The sequence below is a fragment of the Lepidochelys kempii genome, chromosome 13 (assembly GCF_965140285.1).
Source record: "Lepidochelys kempii isolate rLepKem1 chromosome 13, rLepKem1.hap1, whole genome shotgun sequence".
In the NCBI taxonomy this organism is placed as follows: domain Eukaryota; kingdom Metazoa; phylum Chordata; order Testudines; family Cheloniidae; genus Lepidochelys; species Lepidochelys kempii.
In genome coordinates this window covers 2381402-2402088 of record NC_136392.1, presented here as the reverse complement: position 1 = coordinate 2402088, position 20687 = coordinate 2381402, and the positions used below count along the sequence as shown (strand labels likewise).

The following is a 20687-nucleotide window of genomic DNA, read 5'->3' as shown; positions in this document are numbered from 1 at the left end:
AGAGCGCCCCTTCCGTCCCGGAGCCCGGTGCATGCCGGGATAGGCCTCCCGCCCCGCTGGTTCCGCGGCGATGGTGGGGGCTCTCGGGCTCCTGCTGCTGCTGCTGGCGAGCGGCGCGGCGGCGCCCGCCTGGGACCCCGCCGGTTACCTGCTCTATTGCCCCTGCATGGGTGAGACCTTCTCTGCGGGGCCCCCCGTGCGTCCCCCTCCCCGGGCCCCTGCCCCCAGAGCCGCCGCCGCCGCCCCTCCCCGGGCCCCTGCCCCCAGAGCCGCCGCCCCCCCCCCGTGCGTCCCCCTCCCCGGGCCCCTGCCCCCAGAGCCGCCGCCCCCCCCCCGTGCGTCCCCCTCCCCGGGCCCCTGCCCCCAGAGCCGCCGCCCCCCCCCCCGTGCGTCCCCCTCCCCGGGGCCCCTGGCCCCCAGAGCCGCCGCCCCCCCCCCGTGCGTCCCCCTCCCCAGGCCCCTGCCCCCAGAGCCGCCGCCCCCCCCCCCCCGTGCGTCCCCCTCCCCGGGCCCCCTGCCCCCAGAGCCGCCGCCCCTCCCCGGGCCCCTGCCCCCAGAGCCGCCGCCGCCGCCCCTCCCCGGGCCCCTGCCCCCAGAGCCGCCGCCGCCGCCCCTCCCCGGACCCCTGCCCCCAGAGCCGCCGCCCCCCCCCCCGTGCGTCCCCCTCCCCGGGCCCCTGCCCCCAGAGCCGCCGCCGCCGCCCCTCCCCGGGCCCCTGCCCCCAGAGCCGCCGCCGCCGCCCCTCCCCGGACCCCTGCCCCCAGAGCCGCCGCCCCCCCCCCGTGCGTCCCCCTCCCCAGGCCCCTTCCCCCAGAGCCGCCGCCCCGCCCCCCCCGTGCGTCCCCCTCCCCGGGCCCCTGCCCCCAGAGCCGCCGCCCCGCCCCCCCCCGTGCGTCCCCCTCCCCGGGCCCCTGCCCCCAGAGCCGCCGCCCCGCCCCCCCCCGTGCGTCCCCCTCCCCGGGCCCCTGCCGCCAGAGCCGCCGCCCCCCCCCGTGCGTCCCCCTCCCCGGGGCCCCTGCCCCCAGAGCCGCCGCCGCCGCCCCCTCCCCGGGCCCCTGCCCCCAGAGCCGCCGCCGCCGCCCCCTCCCCGGGCCCCTGCCCCCAGAGCCGCCGCCCCCTCCCCGGGCCCCTGCCCCCAGAGCCGCCGCCCCCTCCCGGGGCCCCTGCACCCAGAGCCGCCGCCCCCCCCGGGCCCCTGCCCCCAGAGCCGCCGCCCCCCGTGCGTCCCCCTCCCCTGCCCCCAGAGCCGCTGCGTCCCCCTCCCCGGGCCCCTGCCCCCAGAGCCGCCGCCCCGCGCCCCCCCCCCCGGGCGTCCCTCTCCCCGGGCCCCTGCCCCCAGAGCCGGCGCCGGGCCCCCTGCCCCCAGAGCCGGCGCCGGGCCCCCTGCCCCCAGAGCCGGCGCCGCCGGGCCCCTGCCCCCAGAGCCGGCGCCGCCGGGCCCCTGCCCCCAGAGCCGGCGCCGCCGGGCCCCTGCCCCCAGAGCCGGCGCCGCCGGGCCCCTGCCCCCAGAGCCGGCGCCGCCGGGCCCCTGCCCCCAGAGCCGGCGCCGCCGGGCCCCTGCCCCCAGAGCCGGCGCCGCCGGGCCCCTGCCCCCAGAGCCGGCGCCGCCGGGCCCCTGCCCCCAGAGCCGGCGCCGCCGGGCCCCTGCCCCCAGAGCCGGCGCCGCCGGGCCCCTGCCCCCAGAGCCGGCGCCGCCGGGCCCCTGCCCCCAGAGCCGGCGCCGCCGGGCCCCTGCCCCCAGAGCCGGCGCCGCCGGGCCCCTGCCCCCAGAGCCGGCGCCGCCGGGCCCCTGCCCCCAGAGCCGGCGCCGCCGGGCCCCTGCCCCCAGAGCCGGCGCCGCCGGGCCCCTGCCCCCAGAGCCGGCGCCGCCGGGCCCCTGCCCCCAGAGCCGGCGCCGCCGGGCCCCTGCCCCCAGAGCCGGCGCCGCCGGGCCCCTGCCCCCAGAGCCGGCGCCGCCGGGCCCCTGCCCCCAGAGCCGGCGCCGCCGGGCCCCTGCCCCCAGAGCCGGCGCCGCCGGGCCCCTGCCCCCAGAGCCGGCGCCGCCGGGCCCCTGCCCCCAGAGCCGGCGCCGCCGGGCCCCTGCCCCCAGAGCCGGCGCCGCCGGGCCCCTGCCCCCAGAGCCGGCGCCGCCGGGCCCCTGCCCCCAGAGCCGGCGCCGCCGGGCCCCTGCCCCCAGAGCCGGCGCCGCCGGGCCCCTGCCCCCAAGAGCCGGCGCCGCCGGGCCCCTGCCCCCAGAGCCGGCGCCGCCGGGCCCCTGCCCCCAGAGCCGGCGCCGCCGGGCCCCTGCCCCCAGAGCCGGCGCCGCCGGGCCCCTGCCCCCAGAGCCGGCGCCGCCGGGCCCCTGCCCCCAGAGCCGGCGCCGCCGGGCCCCTGCCCCCAGAGCCGGCGCCGCCGGGCCCCTGCCCCCAGAGCCGGCGCCGCCGGGCCCCTGCCCCCAGAGCCGGCGCCGCCGGGCCCCTGCCCCCCAGAGCCGGCGCCGCCGGGCCCCTGCCCCCAGAGCCGGCGCCGCCGGGCCCCTGCCCCCAGAGCCGGCGCCGCCGGGCCCCTGCCCCCAGAGCCGGCGCCGCCGGGCCCCTGCCCCCAGAGCCGGCGCCGCCGGGCCCCTGCCCCCAGAGCCGGCGCCGCCGGGCCCCTGCCCCCAGAGCCGGCGCCGCCGGGCCCCTGCCCCCAGAGCCGGCGCCGCCGGGCCCCTGCCCCCAGAGCCGGCGCCGCCGGGCCCCTGCCCCCAGAGCCGGCGCCGCCGGGCCCCTGCCCCCAGAGCCGGCGCCGCCGGGCCCCTGCCCCCAGAGCCGGCGCCGCCGGGCCCCTGCCCCCAGAGCCGGCGCCGCCGGGCCCCTGCCCCCAGAGCCGGCGCCGCCGGGCCCCTGCCCCCAGAGCCGGCGCCGCCGGGCCCCTGCCCCCAGAGCCGGCGCCGCCCCCCCCGTGCGTCCCCCTCCCCGGGCCCCTGCCCCCAGAGCCGCCGCCGCCCCCCCCCCGTGTGTCCCCTTCCCCGGGCCCCTGTCCCCAGAGCCGCCGCCAGGCCCCTGCCCCCAGAGCCGCCGCCGCCCCCCCCGTGCGTCCCCCTCCCTGGACCCCTGCCCCCAGAGCCGCCGCCCCCCCCGGGCCCCTGCCCCCAGAGCCACCGCCACCGCCCCCCGTGCGTCCCCCTCCCCTGCCCCCAGAGCCGCTGCGTCCCCCTCCCCGGGCCCCTGCCCCCAGAGCCGCCGCCCCGCGCCCCCCCCCTGTGCGTCCCTCTCCCCGGGCCCCTGCCCCCAGAGCCGGCGCCGGGCCCCTGCCCCCAGAGCCGGCGCCGGGCCCCTGCCCCCAGAGCCGCCCCCCCCCGTGCGCCCCCCTCCCCGGGCCCCTGCCCCCAGAGCCGCCACCGCCGCCCCCCCCCGTGCGTCCCCCTCCCCGGGCCCCTGCTCCCAGAGCCGCTGCCCCGCCCTCCCCCCCCGTGCGTCCCCCTCCCCGGGCCCCTGCCCCCAGAGCCGCCGCCCCCCCCGTGCGTCCCCCTCCCCGGGCCCCTGCCCCCAGAGCCGCCGCCGCCCCCCCGTGCGTCCCCCTCCCCGGGCCCCTGCCCCCAGAGCCGCCGCCCCCCCCCCCGTGCGTCCCCCTCCCCGGGCCCCTGCCCCCAGAGCCGCCGCCCCCCCCCCCGTGCGTCCCCCTCCCCAGGCCCCTGCCCCCAGAGCCGCCGCCCCCCCCCCCCCGTGCGTCCCCCTCCCCGGGCCCCTGCCCCCAGAGCCGCCGCCCCTCCCCGGGCCCCTGCCCCCAGAGCCGCCGCCGCCGCCCCTCCCCGGGCCCCTGCCCCCAGAGCCGCCGCCGCCGCCCCTCCCCGGGCCCCTGCCCCCAGAGCCGCCGCCGGCCGCCCCTCCCCGGACCCCTGCCCCCAGAGCCGCCGCCCCCCCCCCGTGCGTCCCCCTCCCCGGGCCCCTGCCCCCAGAGCCGCCGCCGCCGCCCCTCCCCGGGCCCCTGCCCCCAGAGCCGCCGCCGCCGCCCCCTCCCCGGACCCCTGCCCCCAGAGCCGCCGCCCCCCCCCGTGCGTCCCCCTCCCCAGGCCCCTTCCCCCAGAGCCGCCGCCCCGCCCCCCCCCGTGCGTCCCCCTCCCCGGGCCCCTGCCCCCAGAGCCGCCGCCCCGCCCCCCCCCGTGCGTCCCCCTCCCCGGGCCCCTGCCCCCAGAGCCGCCGCCCCGCCCCCCCCCGTGCGTCCCCCTCCCCGGGCCCCTGCCGCCAGAGCCGCCGCCCCCCCCCCCGTGCGTCCCCCTCCCCGGGCCCCTGCCCCCAGAGCCGCCGCCGCCGCCCCCTCCCCGGGCCCCTGCCCCCAGAGCCGCCGCCGCCGCCCCCTCCCCAGGCCCCTGCCCCCAGAGCCGCCGCCCCCTCCCCGGGCCCCTGCCCCCAGAGCCGCCGCCCCCTCCCGGGGCCCCTGCACCCAGAGCCGCCGCCCCCCCCGGGCCCCTGCCCCCAGAGCCGCCGCCCCCCGTGCGTCCCCCTCCCCTGCCCCCAGAGCCGCTGCGTCCCCCTCCCCGGGCCCCTGCCCCCAGAGCCGCCGCCCCGCGCCCCCCCCCCGGGCGTCCCTCTCCCCGGGCCCCTGCCCCCAGAGCCGGCGCCGGGCCCCTGCCCCCAGAGCCGGCGCCGGGCCCCTGCCCCCAGAGCCGGCGCCGGGCCCCTGCCCCCAGAGCCGGCGCCGGGCCCCTGCCCCCAGAGCCGGCGCCGGGCCCCTGCCCCCAGAGCCGGCGCCGCCGGGCCCCTGCCCCCAGAGCCGGCGCCGCCGGGCCCCTGCCCCCAGAGCCGGCGCCGCCGGGCCCCTGCCCCCAGAGCCGGCGCCGCCGGGCCCCTGCCCCCAGAGCCGGCGCCGCCGGGCCCCTGCCCCCAGAGCCGGCGCCGCCGGGCCCCTGCCCCCAGAGCCGGCGCCGCCGGGCCCCTGCCCCCAGAGCCGGCGCCGCCCCCCCCCGTGCGTCCCCCTCCCCGGGCCCCTGCCCCCAGAGCCGCCGCCGCCCCCCCCCCGTGTGTCCCCTTCCCCGGGCCCCTGTCCCCAGAGCCGCCGCCAGGCCCCTGCCCCCAGAGCCGCCGCCGCCCCCCCCGTGCGTCCCCCTCCCTGGACCCCTGCCCCCAGAGCCGCCGCCCCCCCCGGGCCCCTGCCCCCAGAGCCACCGCCACCGCCCCCCGTGCGTCCCCCTCCCCTGCCCCCAGAGCCGCTGCGTCCCCCTCCCCGGGCCCCTGCCCCCAGAGCCGCCGCCCCGCGCCCCCCCCCTGTGCGTCCCTCTCCCCGGGCCCCTGCCCCCAGAGCCGGCGCCGGGCCCCTGCCCCCAGAGCCGGCGCCGGGCCCCTGCCCCCAGAGCCGCCCCCCCCGTGCGCCCCCCTCCCCGGGCCCCTGCCCCCAGAGCCGCCACCGCCGCCCCCCCCCGTGCGTCCCCCTCCCCGGGCCCCTGCTCCCAGAGCCGCTGCCCCGCCCTCCCCCCCCGTGCGTCCCCCTCCCCGGGCCCCTGCCCCCAGAGCCGCCGCCCCCCCCGTGCGTCCCCCTCCCCGGGCCCCTGCCCCCAGAGCCGCCGCCGCCCCCCCCGTGCGTCCCCCTCCCCGGGCCCCTGCCCCTAGAGCCGCCGCTGCCCCCCCCCCGTGTGTCCCCTTCCCCGGGCCCCTGTCCCCAGAGCCGCCGCCAGGCCCCTGCCCCCAGAGCCGCCGCCGCCGCCCCCCCCGTGCGTCCCCCTCCCCGGGCCCCTGCCCCCAGAGCCGCCGCCCCCCCCGGGCCCCTGCCCCCAGAGCCGCCGCCCCCCCCGGGCCCCTGCCCCCAGAGCCGCCGCCCCCCCCCGGGCCCCTGCCCCCAGAGCCGCCGCCGCCGCCCCCCGTGCGTCCCCCTCCCCTGCCCCCAGAGCCGCTGCGTCCCCCTCCCCGGGCCCCTGCCCCCAGAGCCGCCGCCCCGCGCCCCCCCCCCCGTGCGTCCCCCCCCCCGTGCCCCTGCCCCCAGAGCCGGCGCCGGGCCCCTGCCCCCAGAGCCGGCGCCGGGCCCCTGCCCCCAGAGCCGGCGCCGGGCCCCTGCCCCCAGAGCCGGCGCCGGGCCCCTGCCCCCAGAGCCGGCGCCGGGCCCCTGCCCCCAGAGCCGGCGCCGGGCCCCTGCCCCCAGAGCCGGCGCCGGGCCCCTGCCCCCAGAGCCGGCGCCGGGCCCCTGCCCCCAGAGCCGGCGCCGGGCCCCTGCCCCCAGAGCCGGCGCCGGGCCCCTGCCCCCAGAGCCGGCGCCGGGCCCCTGCCCCCAGAGCCGGCGCCGGGCCCCTGCCCCCAGAGCCGGCGCCGGGCCCCTGCCCCCAGAGCCGGCGCCGGGCCCCTGCCCCCAGAGCCGGCGCCGGGCCCCTGCCCCCAGAGCCGGCGCCGGGCCCCTGCCCCCAGAGCCGGCGCCGGGCCCCTGCCCCCAGAGCCGGCGCCGGGCCCCTGCCCCCAGAGCCGGCGCCGGGCCCCTGCCCCCAGAGCCGGCGCCGGGCCCCTGCCCCCAGAGCCGGCGCCGGGCCCCTGCCCCCAGAGCCGGCGCCGGGCCCCTGCCCCCAGAGCCGGCGCCGGGCCCCTGCCCCCAGAGCCGGCGCCGGGCCCCTGCCCCCAGAGCCGGCGCCGGGCCCCTGCCCCCAGAGCCGGCGCCGGGCCCCTGCCCCCAGAGCCGGCGCCGGGCCCCTGCCCCCAGAGCCGGCGCCGGGCCCCTGCCCCCAGAGCCGGCGCCGGGCCCCTGCCCCCAGAGCCGGCGCCGGGCCCCTGCCCCCAGAGCCGGCGCCGGGCCCCTGCCCGGGCCCCTGCCCCCAGAGCCGCCGCCCCGCGCCCCCCCGTGCGTCCCCCTCCCCGGGCCCCTGCCCCCAGAGCCGCCGCCGCCCCCCCCGTGCGCCCCCCTCCCCGGGCCCCTGCCCCCAGAGCCGCCCCCCCCGTGCGCCCCCCTCCCCGGGCCCCTGCCCCCAGAGCCGCCGCCGCCCCCCCCGTGCGTCCCCCTCCCCGGGCCCCTGCCCCCAGAGCCGCTGCCCCGCCCTCCCCCCCCGTGCGTCCCCCTCCCCGGGCCCCTGCCCCCAGAGCCGCCGCCGCCGCCCCCCCCCGTGCGTCCCCCTCCCCGGGCCCCTGCCCCCAGAGCCGCCGCCGCCCCCCCCGTGCGTCCCCCTCCCCGGGCCCCTGCCCCTAGAGCCGCCGCTGCCCCCCCCCGTGTGTCCCCTTCCCCGGGCCCCTGCCCCCAGAGCCGCCGCCAGGCCCCTGCCCCCAGAGCCGCCGCCGCCCCCCCCGTGCGTCCCCCTCCCTGGACCCCTGCCCCCAGAGCCGCTGCCCCCCCCCCGTGTGCCCCTCTCGGGCCCCTGCCCCCACAGACCCCTCTTGTGTCCCCACTCCTGGATCCTGCGCCCCACTCCCCCCGCGATTTCCCCCTTTCCAGGTTCCAGCCCCTTCGGAGCTCCCCCAGTGTCCGTCTCCCACTGGGGACATTCTTTTCTCTTGCAATCAGACTTTCAGCCCCAGGGACTCAACTCCCCACATCCACTCTTCCTTCCTCCCTTCTCCCACCCCAACAGCCCCTCCTTGCATCACCCTTCACCCCTGCCCCTTTCCCACCTGGGCCTTCCCTCATCCCATCCTCAGCCTGCCGTGGGTCCCAGATCTCCCCCAGATCCCTGTAATTCCTGAAAACCTTCACTTTTTTGATGACCCAGAGATGGGGGAGGGCATGGAGTTGTAGTGAGTCTTTGTGGCAACATGGGCATCTCTGATTTGGCCAATAAATCCAGATCTTGACACTTTTTTAGGGAGATTTGGGAATCAGGCGGATCATTTCCTGGGCTCCTTGGCGTTTGCCAAGACTCTGAATCGTACCCTGGCTGTGCCTCCCTGGATTGAGTACCGACACCACAGGCCTCCCTATACTAATGTAAGTCCTGATCAGCCCATCCATACTTTGATGTTGAAACCATGCGAACGTGTCCCTCTCGCTGCTGGTGTGGTGCCATGTAGGTTTGTAGTGCTACATGCATGTTCCTGATAAATACATTCAGCACAACTTAATATAACAACTGGGGCCAAACATGCTGAATGCTATACAGGCATAGAGAAAAAAATACCCTCTGCTCCAAATAATCTAATATTCTAGGGAGACAGGCTTCTACATAGCTATTTGTGTATTTACATAATGGCTCTGGTTCTTGGCTTTGAACTGTGTGCTCCATGATGTACAAGACACAAAATAAAGACAGTCTCTGCTGCAGAGAGCTTGTGTTCTGGAAGAGAGAGGATGTGCTGGTGCACAATATATAAAGGGACTCCTGAGTTTGGTGATCTCAGACTAGCTCCCACTGCACAGATGTTGCATGACTCCGCTGGCACTAACTGACCCCATTATCGCCCGATTCAGCAGAGGGGCCAAGATTTGAATGGACTGTGGGGACTGAATTTCCATCATGCTGGTAGAAATGGTCCCTCCAGCTAAGGCACATTGCCAGGGTAATGTGGGGATTCTTGCCCTGTTGTTTGCATGCACCGAACCTGTTCTATGGATACCCGGAGGATTTTAGACTTTGGGGCTATTAAGTTAGCTCCTTTCACCACCAGTACGCTCTCTTGCACCAAAGATACTGAATGTGAATAAAAACATGGCATCTCACGGGTTGTTTTTTTAAAAGTCCCACGTGTCCTAGTTAACATAGTCAGTGTTCTCATGGGAAAACGTTATTAATGAGGGGTTTGTATCAGCTGCTGAACTCTGCATCCTTGTAACAGGGGCCCAGTGCTACTTTTTATATAAGTATCACCCTGTTGTAAATGGGGTATAAAAGTCAAGATCATAACTAGTGATCACAGGGGTGCCTCTCACAAGCCAGCCTGGATGTTGATGCTGCATTTGATGATTCCATTAGTTGATGTTAAGGATACACACTGGTTATTTTCTCTTTATAGTAGCTTTGCCTTTATATAGTCCATTTCATCTGAACATGTCAAAGCACATTATAAACATTGAGCCACATAAATTACATAATAACTTTACACAGCTTTCCATCTGTAAAATAGGGATAATACTGACGTGCTATACAAGGTTTAATCAGATACTGTTTGTAAGGGGCATTGAGGAAAAATGTAAGTGCCTATTCTTTATGTCTCTAGGTCTCAGCATGCCAGTGGTGGAGCTGGGAACCCAGGAGTCCTGACTTAAAGTCCCCTCTTCTAATCTCTAGATTAAAACTTTTTAAAACATAGTAAGAAAACTCAAAAAGTGCCTTAAAAAACAGAGAACCAAAAAAGTGTCACTGTGGTTAATCAACAAAGTAGAAGAAGTGGAGAGAGGCAAAAAGGCACCCTTTAAAAAATAGAAGTTAAATCCTAGTGAGGAAAATAGGAGCGTAAACTCTGGCAAGTGAAGTGTAAAAATACAATGAGGAGGCCAAAAAAGAATTTGAGGAACAGCTGGCCAAAGACTCAAAAAGTAATAGCAACATTTTTTTAAAGTATATCAGAAGCGGGAAGCCTGGTAAGCCACCCATGGGGCCACTGGACGATCAAGATGCTAAAGGAGCCCTCAAGGATGATCGGGCCATTGCGGAGAAACTAAATGAATTCTTTGCATCGGTCTTCACGGCTGAGGATATGAGGGAAATTTCCAAACCTGAGTCATTTTTTTAGGTGACAAATCTGAGGAACTGTCCCAGATTGAGATATCATTAGAGGAGGTTTCAGAACAAATTGATAAACTAAATGGTAATAAGTCACCAGTACCAGAGGGTATTTACCCAAGAGTTCTGAAGGAACTCAAATGTGAAATTGCAGAGCCACTAACTGTAGTTTGTAACCTGTCATTTAAATCAGCTTCTGTACCAAATGACTGGAGCATAGCTAATGTGATGCCAATTTTTAAAAAGGGCTCCAGAGGTGATCCTGGTAATTACAGGCCAGTAAGCCTGACTTCAGTACCAGGCAAACTGGTTGAAACTACAGTAAAGAACAAAATTGTCAGACACATAGATGAACATAATTTGTTGGGGAAGAGTCAACTTGGTTTTTGTAAAGGGAAATCATGCCTCACCAATCTACTAGAATCTACTAGTAGAATCTGCTCTTTTTTTGAGGGGGGTTAACAAGCATGTGGACAAGGGGGATCCAGTGGATATAGTGTACTTAAATTTTCAGAAAGCCTTTGACAAGGTCCCTCACCAAAGGCTCTTAAGCAAAGTAAGCTGTCATGGGATAAGAGGGAAGGTCCTCTCATGGATTGGTAACTCGTTAAAAGATAGGAAACAAAGGGTAGGAATAAATGGTCAGTTTTCAGAATGGAGAGAGGTAAATAGTGATGTCCCCCAGGAGTCTCCACTGGGACCAGTCCTATTCAACATATTCATAAACGATCTGGAAAAAGGGGTAAACAGTGAGGTGGCAAAATTTGCAGATGATACAAAACTACTCAAGATAGTTAAGTCCCAAACAGACTGCGAAGAGCTACAAAAGGATCTCACAAAACTGGGTGACTGGGCAACAAAATGGCAGATGAAACTCACCGTTGATAAATGCAAAGTAATACACATTGGAAAACATAATCCCAACTATACATATAAAATGATGGGGTCTAAAGTAGCTGTTACTAATCAAGAAAGAGATCTTGCAGTCATTGTGGATAGTTCTCTGAAAACGTCTACTCAATGTGCAGTGGCAGTCAAAAAAGTGAACAGAATGTTGGGAATCATTAAGAATGGGATAGATAAAAAGACAGAAAATGATGTTGCCTCTCTATAAATCCATGGGACGCTCACATCTTGAATACTGTGTGCAGACGTGGTCGCACCATCTCAAAAAATATGTATTGGAATTGGACAAGGTTCAGAAAAGGGCAACAAAAACGATTAGGGGTATGGAATGGCTTCCATATGAGGAGAGATTAATAAGACTTGGACTTTTCAGCTTGGAGAAGAGATGACTAAGGGGGGCTATGACAGAGGTCTATAAATTCATGACTGGTGTGGAGAAAGTAAATAAGGAAGTGTTATTTACTCCTTGTAACACAAGAACTAGGGGCCACCCAATGAAATTAATAGGCAGCAGGTTTAAAACAAAAGGAAATATGTCTTCACACAACGCACACTCAACATGTGGAACTTGTTACCAGAGAATTTTGTGAAGGCCAAGACTATAACAGAGTTCAAAAAAGAACTAGATAAGTTCATGAAGGATAGGTCCATCAATGGCTATTACCCAGGATGGAGAGGGATGGTGTGCCTAGCCTCTGTTTGCTAGAAGCTGGGAATGGGCGACAAGGGATGGATCACTTGATGATTACCTGTTCTGTTCATTCCCTCTGGGGCATCTGGCACTGGCCACTGTTGGAAGACAGGATACTGGGCTAGATGGACCTTTGGTCTGACCCAGTATGGCCGTTCTTATGTAGGTAGCCATGTTTCCCCCCATCAAATTCTATAGAGTTGTGGATTCTAAAGCATTTGTTTACTTGGATCATAAGATGTCCTGAGCTGTTCATCCTGCCATTACTGAATGAGTAAAAGCATACAGATGGCAGTGTTTTCTATTGATTTGAGTAGAGATTTAGCTGGAACTGACTTCCAATTGCACTATGAGTAGATCTAATTTCTCTCATTCACAGATGCATGTTTCCTACAAGGAATACTTCAAGCTGGAACCTCTCTTAGAATATCACCGGGTTATCAGCTTGGAGGACTTCATGAAGCAATTAGCACCCATTCACTGGCCCCCTGGCAAGCGAGTGGCTTACTGCTTTGAAGTAGCAGCTCAGAGAAGCAGTGACAAAAGGACTTGTCCCATGAAGGTAATTGTCTCACTCCTGTTTTGCTAGCTTAGGTCAGAGGAATGATTGAGTCTGAGACTGGTATTTATTTGCTATTCTGGGACCTTCCTAAGGCTTGGTGTCCTAGATCACTGTACAGGGCACTTCTTCCCCTGCCTATCCCTTTGGGCATTGCATTCCAGATTATTCACTCTCCCGAGCATTTCAGGCACTCCATCCATGTGCTGCTTTTCCACTAGAACCCATCTGTGAGGTACTTACATTCAGGTCTGGTGGTGACAGTGAAGGGTTGGGAGTCAATAGGGTTGTATGTTTAAGTGTGTATTTATCATATTCACAGTAATTATAATTTTAGGTAAAAACAAGACCTTAACCAAAAAAAGCAGGTATTCCACTGGCCTTTTACCCAGATATCACATCCACACAGCAATTATCCCCAACTGATTTTAAAAGTCCGGCTCCTTCAGGACAAACGGTCACTGGGCACCAGACCCCTGTTACTTGATATATTTTAGGACAGCTTTTGGAATAGTCTTTTATTTTAATACAGGGGTCTCCTCAGTTTATCTACTCCTTCCCAGCAAGTTGTTAGATGGTAAGCATACCAGACTGCCATCAACCCCCTGGTAAGCTTGTCTTTCTGTTGCAGAATTCTGGCTGCAGACCTCTCCAGGTCCTCCACTTTTTAGATTCCAGCTCTAAGGGCAGGTATCCTGTTAACTGCACGTGCCCAGGGCTCCATGTGCTGTGGTGAATGAGCAGCTATCTTTGTTTTGCAGGATGGAAATCCCTTTGGTCCATTTTGGGATCAATTCAACGTGGACTTCAATAGGTCTGAGCTCTTCGGGGGCATTTCCTTCAGTCTGTCTTACAAGGACCACTGGATCCAAAGGTAGCAAGAGCCTGGGGAAGCTGTGCACCATGGTGGAGTAGCGATGCCAATAGCTGAACTTGTGTAGGCACTTGGAGTGGCTCTCTCAGGGACACGCTCACTCTAGTCACACCATAGAGCCCTGATGTCATTTGGGATGGCTTGAAGTGATAGTTTAACATTTCAGTTAGGAGTGTGTAACCTTGAGACAAAAACCTTGAAGCCGTTTCCATGGTCAGTTGGCCCAACGCTGTGTTCCTATTCACAGTATTAGGTGTGAAGTATGTAAGGCTGAGCGACTTGCCAGCCTGTAAGTGATAACATTTAACTACCGTGTTTATTGGCTGAGTCTTTAGTTGCTCTTCAGAAGTAAATCAGAAATAATTCAGGTCTCAGCTGATGAACAAAGATCACACTACACTAAACTTCTGTCCAATATCTTCCTGTTATCAGAGCCACAAGTGGCCTAATATTTATTACTGCAGTGGGCCTGTGCATCAGAACTACTTTAACTTGGAGTGAGAAACACTAAAGAGTACTTATAACTGATCCACTGCCATGAATGTCAAGGCTGTCTTATCATTGTTCTGTCCCTCAAATTGCATTAATTCACTTCTGATTTACTGTTGAGTCTGAGGTAAAAAGCAGTGTCTTGACACTGAGTTGTGAAAAATTCATATGCTGAAATGGTGAAGATTCATTTTTTCTGACAGCAAGAGTGATAGGCACTGTTATATTTCAGTTTGCATGATGGTTTCCATTCTAATCCACTGTATAAAAAAGTACTTTTTATACCAAGCTCATAAAGTGCACAGCTAAGGGTGGCTACACCGTCGATGTAGGGCTAACTAGCTATGCACTGAAACTTGTAGTGCAGGAGTGGAGGCTAGGGTTCAGTTCCTACATCTCTCATGTGGTTGTTCTAAGGTGCACACAGGCTAGACTCCTCCTTGCACCTCTGAAGCCCACAAGATGGGAAGAGTAGGAATTTCTCTAGGGAGAGCTGGCCAGAGCTTGCAAGGGCAATGAATGGGGATGAGGTATGGAGAGACCCAAGGACAAGTGAGAGAACTGCAAGGATGGTGAGGGTGAGAAGGCATTTTGTTTGTTCTTGAGAATGTCAGTGATCATGTAATTAACAACTGAATCCTAATGCATGTCCCCAAAGGGGTGGAGTTAAAATCATTCAGGCAGCTCTAATTTTGGCAATTCTTGATTATGAGTGGCTATCCATGTAATCTCTTCATAGTTTTTAGTCTGGAATTACACCTACTGCTTGAACAACTTGTTTGGTTGTTGGTTCACTGGACTTCTATAATGCAGGATTGCTCAGTTCTTTCCATTCCATGGAGTAACTGTCTTTTCTGATTTACCCTGGCACTCTGACAAGGCCAAAAGATTTCCTGCATACCTGTTTCTTTTTCCTTCTCTTTCCCAGAGATGCTGAAAACATATGGAGCTCCTGTCTTGTTTCTCCTTCCAGGTTTCCACCATCAGAGCACCCTGTTCTTGCCCTACCTGGAGCTCCAGCCCAGTTTCCAGTCTTAGAGGAGCATCGGCCTCTGCACAAGTATGTTGTGTGGTCTGATGAGATGGTGCAGAAGGGAGAGGCCTATATTCATTCTCTCCTGGTTAGACCCTATGTAGGAATTCATCTGCGGATCGGCTCTGACTGGGTATGACTCTTATGCTCTTACGTAGATTTCAGTGGGTCTGGTGCAGGCAGCCAGTGTCATCACCACACAACTGGACTGGCAGCCACCATCCCTATAGAAAGTATACTAAAAGAGAAACAGAGGAGCACTGATGTGGTCAGTCATTCTGAGATGAGTCTAAACCTAGTTTGCACTCAATAACTGGCTGTGTTTATATACTAGAAATGCTGGCTGTGTTGGAGTCAGTTCTTAGCTGTTGTCGTTCACATATGGCATTCTCTCTTTTTGTCCCCTAATAGAAGAATGCATGTAAAATGCTGAAGGATGGGACGGCTGGATCACACTTCATGGCTTCGCCACAGTGCGTGGGCTATGACCGAAACAATGCTGTGCCTCTCACAATGGACATGTGCCTGCCAGACCTGAAGGAGATCAAGCGTGCACTCAAGCTCTGGGTGAAGACTGTGGAAGCTATGTCTGTCTACATTGCCACTGATTCTGAGCCCTACACTACAGAAATACAGCAGCTTTTCAAAGGAAAGGTAAGTCTTTCAGACTCTCAGACTGACAGGACTGCTCTATCACAGAATCATAGAATATCAGGGTTGGAAGGGACCTCAGGAGGTCATCTAGTCCAACCCCCCACTCAAAGCAGGACCAATCCCTAATTTTTTCTCCAGATCCCTAAATGGCCCCCTCAAGGATTGAACTCACAACCATGGGGTTAGCAGGCCAGTGCTCAAACCACTGAGCTATCCTTCCCCTCCCCCCCGCTCCAGGGTTGGAAGGGACCTGAGGAGGTCATCTAGTCTAACCCCCTGCTCAGAGCAGGACCAATCCCCAATTTTTGCCCCAGATCCCAAATGGCCCTCTCAAGGATTGAACTCTCAACCCTGGGTTTAGCAGGCCAATGCTCAAACCACTGAGCTATCCCCTCCGGCTAGTGCAACACCTGCTGCTGCTGCAGCATGCTCTGGACATTTGATTGTCTCGTGTGTGTTCAGTGAAATTAAGACTGACTGATTAACAGATGTCAGGAAATACTTTGTGCCCTGGTGCTGCACTAAAATTGAGGTAGATAGTTTAGTGAGTGTCAAAGGATTGGATGTTTATTGGCTTGATCCTTTGAGGTTCTGAGTGTCATAAGAATTTGGACGCTCAGAACCTTGCAGACTTGGGTCCTATATAAATAACCCTAACATTTTAACAATCCCAGCACTCTCCCCTTTCCCATCAGTTGGGGTGGGGTACATCAGTTTTCACCCAGGCATTGTCCCTGGGCAGTAGAGCCCTAGCCCACATCTTAATGTAGTGGGAGAAATTGATGAGATATATTAGAAAAAAGACGTTTGGGAGGAACAGAAAATATGGTAGCACAGATATTTTCCACCCTGGCTAGTAGGTTTACTACTTGGGCTAATAAGTGTCAGGTAAAATTTCCAAGTCCTTCTAGTTTAGATCAGTGTGAACTTCAGGGACTGCTAACCTTCATATTAGGAAAGTTAATTACTGGTACATGGAATGAGAAGTGGGCTTTACCCACAGCAACAATATTAAAGTACTAAGGGTCCTTTGAAGAATTCAGCTTCCTCCAGAACTAAAAGATCCAGTCCTGTGTGTTGGCAAGGACTTGAGCTGAATTGAGATGCCTATGTAATAGCAAAAAGAATGAGGAGTACTTGTGGCACCTTAGAGACTAACAAATTTATTTGAGCATAAGCTTTCATGGGCTAAAACCCACTTCATCGGATGTACGCAGTGGAAAATACAGTAGGAAGATATATATTGTGACAGGGTCGGGCCAGATGGCTACAAGAGAGTAATAGAAGACAGATATATTAGCCCCAGGTTAAGTAGGTCCCTTTTCCTGGGTAAGGTAACAGGGAAGGTTTTTTTGAACAATCAGGAACCTTCTGGAGACAATTAAGACAGAGAGGCTGATTAGAACACCTGCAGCCAATCAAGAAGCTGTTAGAATCAATTAAGGCAGGCTAATCAGGGCACCTGGGTTTAAAAAGGAGCTCACTTCACTTTGTGGTGCACGTGTGAGGGGCTGGGAGCGAGAACGCGGACTGTTGGAAGACTGAGGAGTACAAGCATTATCAGACACCAGGAGGAAGGACCTATGGTGAGAATAAAGAAGGTGTTGGGAGGAGGCCATGGGGAAGTAGCCCAGGGAGTTGTAGCTGTCGCACAGCTGTTCCAGGGGGCACTCTAGACAGCTGCATTCCACAGGGCCCTGGGCTGGAACCCGGAGTAGAGGGCGGACCTGGGTTCCCCCCAACTCCTGGTCAGACACAGGAGGAGTCGACCTGGACTGTGGGTTCAGAAAAACGGCCAAGCTGAGGGCTGCTGTGAAGCTCCAAGGCGAGCAAATCCGCCAGTAAGCGCAAGACCCACCAAGGTAGAGGAGGAACTTTGTCACAACACACACACACATACACACACCCCTGAAGCAAATACTCACCAGCAACCACACACCAAAAACACTAACCCAGGAACCTGTCCTTGCAACAAAGCCCGTTGCCAACTCTGTCCACATATCTATACAGGGGACACCATCATAGGACCTAATCACATCAGCCACACTATCAGAGGCTCGTTCACCTGCACATCTACCAATGTGATATATGGCATCATGTGCCAGCAATGCCCCTCTGCCATGTACATTGGCCAAACTGGACATTCTCTACGTAAAAGAATAAATGGACACAAATCAGACGTCAAGAATTATAACATTCAAAAACCAGTCGGAGAACACTTCGATCTCTCTGGTCACTCGATTACAGACCGAAAAGTGGCAATACCACAACAAAAAGACTTCAAAAACAGACTCCGAGAGACTGCTGAATTGGAATTAATTTGCAAACTGGACACCATTAAATTAGGCTTGAATAAAGACTGGGAGTTGATGGGTCATTACACAAAGTTAAAATTATTTTCCCATGCTTATTTTTCCCCCGACTGTTACTCACACCTTCTTGTCAGCTGTTGGAAATGGGCCATCCTGATTATCACTACAAAAGGTTTTTTTCTCCTGCTGATAATAGCCCACCTTAACTGATCACTCTTGTTATAGTGGGTATGGCAACATCCATTTTTTCATGTTCACTCTGTGTGTGTATATCTTCCTACTGTATTTTCCACTGCATGCATCCAATGAAGTGGGTTTCAGCCCACGAAAACTTGTGCTCAGATAAATGGGTTAGTCTCCAAGGTGCCACAAGTCCTCCTGTTCTTTTTGCGGATACAGACCAACGCGGCTCCCACTCTGAAACCTGTCACTATGTAATACTAGTACTTGCTGGAGCCTTTGAAAGGGGAAGTTTAGATTGATTCCAGTTTGTATCCATTTGCTATGTTACGGCCAGGACTCTTCTGCTCTGGGACTATCTATTCTGTACAGTGATGTCTGGATTAACTTGTTCTTCCCCTTTCACTTTGCAGATCAAAGTGGTGAATTTGCAGCCCGAAGTGGCCCAGTTAGACTTGTATGTCCTTGGCCAATCTGACCATTTTATTGGGAACTGTGTCTCTTCATTTACTGCCTTTGTGAAACGAGAACGTGATGTGCATGGGCAGTCCTCCTCATTTTTTGGCATGGACCACCCTCCAAGGCTGCGGGATGAATTCTGATCAGGAGAGGAAGAGGCAGATTTTGATTGTTCCTGTAGCTCTGAACACTAGTGCACTGTCAGCAGACGCACCATGATAAAAATGTCATCTTAGGACATTCAGTTCCACTATGACAGGCCTGTCCCCAGTAATTCCATGATGCCAGCATAAGATTAGAAATAGAAAGTGAATTTTAAACCATGGGGTGACCTCTTGTAGGAAACCTTCCATTTTCATTATTTGGGATTTATCAGCCATCACAATCTGATCATGGCTCATATTCCCCTCTCTTCATTTCCCATATCTTATTGTTTCTCCTGCAAGTGCTGGGAAGCATCTTGTGATGCACCTTGGATGACAGGTGCTCAAGAAGTGCAAACTAGTATTACAAGGGAGCATGGTCCATGAAAAGGAACGTTGCCTAAAGCTGAGAACTGAGCATCAGAAGATCTGAGTTTTATTTCGAGGACTGCTGCTGTCTGATATGAGCAAGTCACCTCTGTGCCTCAGTTTCCCATCTGTAAAATGGGTTTAATACTTCTACCTCCCCAGAGTGTTGAGACCAAATTTAATGATGTCTGTAAATTACTTTGAGATCTCCAAAGGGTGCTGCAGAAGTATGGCGATGTTATATCATAATGACGCAGTTGTCTGTTTAGTACCTGCGCTGACCAGGGCACACAGAACACTGATGGGGGCAATCTCCTTTAGCTTGTCATGGGCTGGTGTTTTATGATTTCATAGCTGTTCTCTCTTGCTCTGAGAGGGGGATTATGATATTCAGTCACAGGGACCTGTGGAGATCAGTAAATATTAGAAGCTAATATTTTTAAATGAAACTAAAATTTTAAAATAACCTCAATAAAGCATTAGGAGGCAGTATGGTGGGCTTTTATGCCATGTAGGTTTGTGATAAGGGTTTTTCTGCATTTTCTCACAAAGGGCCCTCTCCATTGACAGCAAAATCTGGTCCACAGTGATTGTTCCCATTAAATTGATTAGGGACATTGTTCCTTTGCAGTGAGATGCTAACAGAAACCTGGATTAAGACTTTTGACCAGTTCAGTTTAATTTTGCATGGGTGACTGTGATGATCCACATCACTATGTCTGTATGTAACAGCCTTGATTGGACTAAGGCCTCTTGTTACTCCTGTGGCTGTTTGTAAATGATTGAGTTTTGGCACTCACTCCCTTTTCGATACTGATTAGTTGTATAGCTAGGGCTTGCATCTGGGGAACTCTCTCATATCTGAGCATTTTTCTTTGGTTTAATACTCTGTCTCCCCTTATTTGTGTTCCTGTGGCTTATAGTGAATGTCAGAGGAGTTGAGGCCCATGTTAAATTGGCTAACGAAGGTGTTGTGTCAATATACACTAGCCTCGTGCTTTTCAGTGCTAACTTTCAAAAATGTGTCCGATTTGGTCACTTCAGTGGTGCTAACTGTGAGCAGGTTTTAGGCTAGCTGGGGATTTATGTAACTTTGGAAGCTCATAAACCTAAGCAGTTTAGATCCATCAGTATTTTCCTCCAATTTATGGTGGTATTGAAAGATGCAATCAAAGGCTGCATTGATTAGGAATGGCGAATGATTGAGACTGATTACTGAGATTTGAAAAATATCATGGTTTAGAAGATGTATTTTGACTTAAGGAGCATTGAAAAGAAAATATTTTTTTGTATTTTTTTTCATAATAAAAAACACTATGAAATTTATCTTTGTCTTGAGTGGTTCAAAGCTTACCGATTCCCCTTCTCCACAGTTCGGATTAACATTTGGCTGTAGTTCTGCCCAGATCAATTTACTCTAAGGCTGTCAAATCTTTTTTAAAAATATAAATACAAATCCCTACAAAGGTCAGTCAGTACTGTCATCTCACTTCAGTTAGGAATATCCAAAAATATAAGAACAGCCTTATTGGGTCAGACCATGGTCCATCTAGCCCAGTATCCTGTGCCTGACAGTGGTCCATATCTGAGCTTCAGGGGGAGTGTACAGAACAGGGCAATTCTGGAGTTATCTACCCCTGGCTTCTGACATTCAGAGGTTTAGGGTTGCCCCAAGCTTGGGGTTGTGTCCCTGACCATCTTGGCTAATAGCCAGTGATGGACCTATCCTCCATGAACTTATCCAGTTATTTTTTGAACCCAGTTATGCTTTTGGCCATCAGAACATCCTATGGCACTGAGTTCCATGGGAGTTGTGCTTTGTGTGAAAAAGTACGTCCTCTTGTTTGTATTAAACCTGATGCCTATTCATTTAAGAGTGTTACCCGTTTTTTGTATTGGGTGAAAGGGTAAATAACACTTCTCTATTCACTTTTTCCACACCATTCATGATTTTATAGCCCTTAATCAGATTCTCCCTTAGTCATCTCTTTTCTAAAATGAACAGCCCTAATCTTCTGTTGTAGCTGCACTTTATGGGGTCAGATGTTAATATAACAGTGCTACCCCCGTCACTTGGTATAATGGTTCAGTCCAGTCAGAAGGACGATGCTACACTGCTTTTGGAGTTTCAGAGTAGCAGCCGTGTTAGTCTGTATCCACAAAAGAACAGGAGGACTTGTGGCACCTTAGAGACTAACAAATTTAATTGAGCATAAGCTTTCGTGAGCTACAGCTCACTTCATCGGATGCGTTCAGTGGAAAATACAGTGGGGAGACTTATATACATAGAGAACATGAAACAATGGGTGTTACCCTCCACACTGTAACCAGAATGATCAGATAAGGTGAGCTATTACCATCGGGGGGCGGGGGACCTTTTCTAGTGATAATCAAGGTGGGCCATTTCCAGCAGTTGACAAGAACATGTGAGGAAT

General features: G+C 59.2%; 1 protein-coding gene across 2 annotated transcripts; it reads left to right on the top strand.

Moving 5' to 3' along the window:
- The first annotated feature begins 10 nt into the window (after positions 1 to 10).
- On the top strand, positions 11 to 19578 carry POFUT1 (protein O-fucosyltransferase 1). 2 transcript variants are annotated; one of them, XM_073308731.2, is made up of 7 exons: positions 11 to 170; positions 7730 to 7851; positions 11560 to 11742; positions 12501 to 12613; positions 14076 to 14268; positions 14547 to 14789; positions 17695 to 19578. In XM_073308731.2, exons 1-7 carry the CDS (start codon positions 71 to 73, stop codon positions 17881 to 17883), a joined length of 1143 nt encoding a protein of 380 aa, XP_073164832.1. In that variant the 5' UTR covers positions 11 to 70; the 3' UTR covers positions 17884 to 19578. The 2 variants fall into 2 exon arrangements, with proteins under 2 accessions (XP_073164832.1, XP_073164834.1); XM_073308733.2 differs by lacking the exon at positions 12501 to 12613 and having other exon boundaries at positions 14076 to 14162.
- The last annotated feature ends 1109 nt before the right edge of the window (positions 19579 to 20687 follow it).

Excerpts from the sequence above, each read along its gene's own strand:
- POFUT1 (XM_073308731.2), top strand. The coding sequence starts at position 71 with ATGGTGGGGGCTCTCGGGCTCCTGCTGCTGCTGCTGGCGAGCGGCGCG. Across the intron at positions 7,852-11,559 it reads ACAGGCCTCCCTATACTAAT|ATGCATGTTTCCTACAAGGA; the intron begins GTAAGTCCTGAT and ends TCTCATTCACAG. Across the intron at positions 11,743-12,500 it reads AAAGGACTTGTCCCATGAAG|GATGGAAATCCCTTTGGTCC; the intron begins GTAATTGTCTCA and ends TTTGTTTTGCAG.